General features: G+C 59.6%; 1 protein-coding gene across 5 annotated transcripts in view; it reads left to right on the plus strand.

Annotated features, from left to right (window-relative positions):
* The window catches only part of PARVB (parvin beta), a 93,563-nt gene extending 87,563 nt beyond the window's left edge, over positions 1-6,000 (plus strand). For all 5 annotated transcript variants that reach the window (XM_032492402.1, XM_032492405.1, XM_032492401.1 and 2 more), the window contains 2 exons: positions 4,092-4,164; positions 5,446-6,000. In XM_032492402.1, coding sequence (XP_032348293.1) covers positions 4,092-4,164; positions 5,446-5,522 — 150 coding nt within the window. In that variant the 3' untranslated portion in view covers positions 5,523-6,000. The remainder of the gene's footprint in view (positions 1-4,091; positions 4,165-5,445) is intronic.

The following is a 6,000-nucleotide window of genomic DNA, read 5'->3' on the forward strand; positions in this document are numbered from 1 at the left end:
TCCTGGGGTCTAGCTGCGTTCTTCAAAAAATAAAAACTGCCCGGAAATGGTATTGCCGTAAGACGCAACCCTCAGGGAAGGAGGGAACCCTGGGCAGTGCCTGATGCAGCCGAGTGTGGTGAGCCCACTCTCTTTGGGGTCCTTCCCTCGGGGTGATGCCGTTGTTAGTAACTGTGCTCAAATGTCAGGGGGGTTGTGGGTCCTTCCCCTGTTCGTACCGCATGGACGTCACGTCTGGTTCTCCTGCTGCTTCGTGAGCTTCCTAAATGCCGTCATCAGTGGGGCACAGAGTCTGTGGAGTGGCTCTGATGCCACTGTCCCCCGTTCCTTCCCCACTTTTGGGTGATCAATTTGTTTCTGTTTTTTCCCTGTTAAATCAGTAGGGGAACATCCTGAACGTGTATACATATATGTGTATTTTTCTTCTATTCTTGTGGATTGTTTTCTAGGACAATCCCTAAAAGAGGATTGTTTCGGTCAAAGGGCGTGACCTTTACATTTGGGATGTCCTTTGGTTTGCCTCCTGCCGGGGCTTCCCCAGGTCCAGCTGTCCCTGTGGTGTTTAGTGCATCGCTTTTAGCAACTTGGCTGGTGAACTGACCATATTGCTTGAACTCAGGAGCATCTGTCATTTCATTTCCCCAAAGCGCTAGACCCACGAGTCGGAGAGGCAGACAGTGCAAGCGGGTGGTGGCAGCCAGAGAAATGTCGGAAGCCGGGCCAGTGTTTATCAGTCTGCCCGCTTCTGACACCTCGCGGGCGGTGTGCTGGTGGCCAAGTGTCGCTGCCTGCCTTGCCCGCCGCGATGGAATCAGCAGATTAGAGAGGTCCTGGCACATTAGCATCCATGGTGAGCCCGCGGAGGGAGCACGGGCGGGAGCAGCATCGGGTGCGCTCGGGGCCCTGCCCATCCGGTGGGTCAGGAAACAGGAGGACAGTTTGGCGAGGGGCACAGACATCCCCAGGCCCGCGTGGCTGCCTGCTGGGGCTTTGTTTTGGAAAGATCTTTTCTCTTCAAATGAGTAAGAAGGCTGGCAAGAAGAGTGAATTTAACCAGGCCATTTGGAGCAGAGTTTCCTTCTGGGACAGGCTCTGTGCAGTGGCAGGGGGTTCCCCACCCGGCCCCAGCCTTCTTCCCTTTGAGACGGGATGAGAGTCTCTGCCAGTCGCTGCGCTGGCCTGGGGGGCTTGGGTCCTGTTCAGTCCGCCTTTTCCAGGAAGGGGATACTGCTGTAGGGGACGGCACCCAGCCTGGTGCTAGTCCCTGGACCCTCTCGAGGGGACCTGCCGATGGTGGCTCCGAGGGCTGCTGGAGCTCTCCTCGGAGGATCCCGGAATTCTAGAGGGTCCGTATCTAACCCTGTTAGCCCCGAGCCCCGCCCCTGGACTCTCCCCAGTCCTGCTCAGAGGGAGCGATGGCATCGCGGCAGTCGCTGGGACGTTCCTCGGGAGCCGAAGTAGTTATCGACCTCCAGGGCCTCCTGACCGCCTTGCAGGTGATGGCCTTTCCCCACGGCCTAGACCCGAGCCCACTCCAGGCTTCTCCCATGCCCAAGCTCCCAGACATCTCGTGCAGGTGTGGCAACGTGGGCAGTGGTGACATGGGCAGGGGACTGGTGGGAAGTGCCCCAGGGCCCGAGACTCTGAGAGGCACTGGGAATCTTTGTATCAGCGGCCTGAGACCAAGGCTCCGTGAACGAAACTGAAGACGCATTGCAGACTTGTGTTTTTAAACAATTTGCCACTTTGCTGGGTACCTTGGGCCCATCAGTCATCTTCTGGAAGATTCCACAGTGTCCCTCTCTGTGAGGGTGGAATGTGTCCTGGAGACTTGGGGGTCATTCCTAGGAGCAAATACCAGAAAGGAATTTACAGTTTCAGGGGCTTTCCCTTCTGCCTCCCCATCAGATTCCCTCTCCCCGGCGAGGAAATGGGACCTCAGGAGGGTCACACGGTCAGCCGGGGCAGAGCCGGAAGAGCCCACCCTTTTCGGAACCCTCTGCTCCTCTCTCGCTTGGCCAGGTTTTGGAAAACCCTTTGCATTGCAGAGAGAAAGGGCTTCAGGTCCTGCCCGAGGGCGACTCCCAGGTTTCATTGTGTGGCCTGCCGGGGGTTCTCGCGCTCCGGGATCACGGTCAGGGAGGTGGGCCCACATCCTTGTCTGGAGCTGCTTGCTGTTCTTTGTGCCCAGTCCGTGGGCCCAGGCTCCGGGCACAGTGCTGCTCTGCCAGGGCAGAGGTCCCCGGGGGTGGGGCACGGCTCTGAGAGAGAACAGGAGGAGGCTGGCAGCAATTTCCTGCCTGGTGGTTTCGTTGGACCAAGAAAGCAGAAGGAAAATCTCGCTCAAAACCCGACACATTGGGCTGAGCAGCTGCGGGCGGGGCGGGGCGGGGCCTCGGGAGCTTAGCCTCTCCGCACACCTGCGCTGGGGCGGGTCCTGCAGGGCCTGGAGGCGCTCGGGACGGGCGCTGGGAGGACGGCTGTCCCCACGTTGGGCTGATGGGCTCACCCGACTCTTGCCCCATTTCTTCGTCTTTGCCATCCTGGCTCCAGTTGACTCAGAGCTTGCCGTGCATGCGTGAATCAGCGGATCTGCACGGTAGTCAGCTGGTGGCCGAGGAGGCAGGACGCGCGTGGAGGAAGGGCACAGGTTCCACACCCGGACTGCGGGGAGCTGGGTGCCGGCCGTCTTGGAGCCCTGCACCTCGCTAGCACAGATGTCCTCATCTGTTCAGCCCGGGGCCGCCTCTGTCAAGGGAGAGGTTCCAGACCCTCCCCGGCGTTTCCTCGGCTCATCCCACCTCTGAGGTCCAGCCAGGTGCAGCCCGCCCCCCAGGCTGGCTCTGAGTCCTGCAGGGGAGGGGGGGCTCTAATGGCCCCTCCCGCTGACCCCCTCGGCCTTGGACCCGGTCCTGGAGCCTCTGGTCACTTGCAGCCCGCCCAGCCCTGGTGTGCATGGCCTGCCCCCGCTCTGGGCCGCGTCCCCGGTGTGCCAGGGCCTGGCTCCTGTCGACGCCCGGCAGACGGTGGCCTCTGCTTCTCCTGGTGCCACCATGGCCGGGAAGCTTCCCTGCGGTACCCTGAGCTGTGTGGGCTTGCCTAACTGAGGGTTATTTGCCCAAATGTCCTTTTCCTGGTTAATTATTAAACCCTATCGCAGGTAAACGTGTTATTATGTTTCTGATTCGTTTGCACTGAAATCATGAAAATGTTACTGTTTAAAGAGTTGGTATTTGATTACAAAGAGCCCTGAAGTCCTTCCTAGTTCTGACGTTTGTGATTTATTTTATTGTATTTCTTGTTCCCCCACCCTCACCTCACCCCCACTGGTCTTTGCTGGAAGCAGACGTCTGGCTGGCTGTGATCTGGTTGATCCCTTGCACTGCACTCTGTGGTTCACGTGGACTTTAGACGCAGCAGAGAAGGCTCTATTTCTAACCTCCTTGGTGGCCATTAGCAGAATGCAAGCTCCAAGCATCCCTGTGGGCCGAATGCTGGCAGGCAGAAGTCGTGCGGGGGTGGATGTGTCCACCTTTCTGGGGCATCAGGCGGGTTGAGGGCCAGGACCTGCGCCCTGCTGCAGCCACCATCAGCCTGACTTCCATTCCAGCAGGGTCCACAGGGCCTGCCCAGTGCCAGGGCCAGCTCGTTTGAGGCCCTCCTGGCAGAGGGCAGGTGGCTGCTCCATGCTGGGCACAGTGCACAGGGCTGGGGACCTTTGGGAGGGGGCTTGTCCTCTCTGAGCCTCAGTTTCCTCGTCTGTCAAAGGAGGTCACTTGTCAGGGTCTGGGGTGGAGCAGGCCCTCGGGCGCCCAGTGTGCCTTCACCCCTGCATCACCCTGCCGCCCTGATCACTGTGAGGGTGTGCGGACCTTCTGGTGAATGTGCGTTGCCTTCAGCAGCCTCCCTCGCCCTCCCTCTGGCCACCCTGTGCCCTCCCCGGGTGTCCCTGTCCTTGTGGGTGTAGTTATCCCAAAGGCTCACTCTGTCCACACTTGCTCCCATCTCGTCCGTTCAGAAGGAAAGCGGTGGGCGGCGGGTGGGCCTGAGACCCGCTGCCGACCTGGCGCTAACTCTGGCTTCCTCGGCAGGTGCATAACGTGTCGTTTGCCTTTGAGCTGATGCTGGATGGAGGACTTAAGAAACCCAAGGCTCGCCCCGAAGGTAATGCCCTGAGCCAGGTCTTAGAGGGGCTGGAAGGCCAGCCGTGTCTCTCCCGTCAGGCCCCACATGAGTGGCTCGCAGGCCGGGCTCTGCCAGCCCCGACTCCCCATGTCCCCCATGCTCGGGGTTTTGGGGACCAAGAGGACTGTGCAGGCGGAATCACCCAGGCCAGTCCTTTAGTAGCCACTTGACTTGGAGGACGGGGCCTCTTCCGCACGGCCTCAGGATTTAATTGTCCAGGTGCCATTGCTCAGGCTGGAGCTGCTGCCTTGAAAGGATATTAAAGGCTGACCGCAGTTAGATGACTGTCGGGTCGACTGGGTCGATGTCCTGAAGCCCAGGCGATGCCCGTGAGCAGAGATGCGGCTCGGTCATGCCCCGTGAGGTCTGAGCAGCAGTGGGGAGGCCAGGAGAGCTGGGGCGAGGGGCCCCTTGCTGTCCCTCCCTGGCACCTGTGTTGAATCATCTGTCCCAGGAACCTCTAACTTGTGTGAGCATCTAAATCCCAAGGACTACTTGGCTCCTCAACTCCCGTTTGTAGGCAGTTTCTGGGTGACGCCAATGCTTCTGGTCCAGGGATCCCACTGTGGGAATCACCACCCGATAGCGATTCACGGATTCTGGTGGGATGTCTTCATTATCTCCACACACACACACCCTGGGAGGCTTGCCAGCCACTGTTTGACAGCCATCCAGGGACAGGAATTCCATCCTGCGACCCATGAACAGCCCTCCCCAAGCCCCTTATCTGAGGTCATAGGGCAAGCGAGGACAAGAAGCAGGTGCCTGATTTCCAGGACAGTCCCCATCCCACCAAACAAGGTGGCCCAGACTTACTGGACAGCAGAGGAAGCTGTCAGTCCTGGAAGTGCCCTGCCTCGGGCCACATCAGGTGCCTGACCTTGGCGGGATGGAACCGCAGCTCCCACCTGCCATGCCCCAGGAGCCCGGCCTGGCTGTAGCCAGGGGTCCTGGCATAGAATGTCCCGTGGGTGTTTGGTCCCCAGTAAATGTCCTTGGCTGTCGTAGACCCCACCCCACGCAGACTCATCCGATGCAAATCCTAGAGGGGATAGAGAGGCATCCTTGCCATCCCAGGTGCTTGTCCCATCAGGTGGCGGCCTGGGGGCTCTCCCAGCAGCCTGTGTCTGGGGATGGTGCTACCCAGAGTGTCCTGGATGTCTTTAAACAGAAGCGCTTTGCTGGGGACATGGCTATGTCCACGCGTCTCCCAGGTGTGCACTCTCTCATCGGCCGCGGTTTCTCTCTTTCCTTCTGCAGATGTGGTGAACCTGGACCTCAAATCCACCCTGAGGGTCCTTTACAACCTGTTCACCAAGTACAAGAACCTGGAGTGACGGTGGGGAGCAGCAGAGACCGCGGCGGGGACAGTCCGAGTGTTGCGTCTCCCGGGCAGGGCTCTGGCCTCCCCTCCCGGCCCCTGGCTGTGCCCTGCCCCCACCCCCCTGGTTTTGGTGGCTGCTCTTTACCTCCTTTCTGTGTAATTCCGCAGGGGGCGGGACCCTTTGAAATGCATGTTGTAAACACCAGTGCTCGTGTCTGTGGCCTCGCTTCAACTGGGTGCCACGGGGGTGCTGAGTCCCTCTTGTCCGCCTTGATCAAAAGATGAAAAAGAAAAAAAGCCGGAACCCCAGCTCTCAGCCCCGGGGCGGGGGCGCCCTGCCTTCCAGCTGACAGCGGTCCGTGGTCACAGGAGATCCGAAAGGCACCGTCAGCTCTGCCAGGCAGGTGACGGCCTGTCTGTTCCGGGGAAGCCTCCTGGGTGGAGCTCTCCTCTGAAGCGAGGCCTTTTTTAGTAAAAAGTGTTTTACAGTT

Source organism: Camelus ferus, chromosome 12, assembly GCF_009834535.1.
Source record: "Camelus ferus isolate YT-003-E chromosome 12, BCGSAC_Cfer_1.0, whole genome shotgun sequence".
Classification (NCBI taxonomy): domain Eukaryota; kingdom Metazoa; phylum Chordata; class Mammalia; order Artiodactyla; family Camelidae; genus Camelus; species Camelus ferus.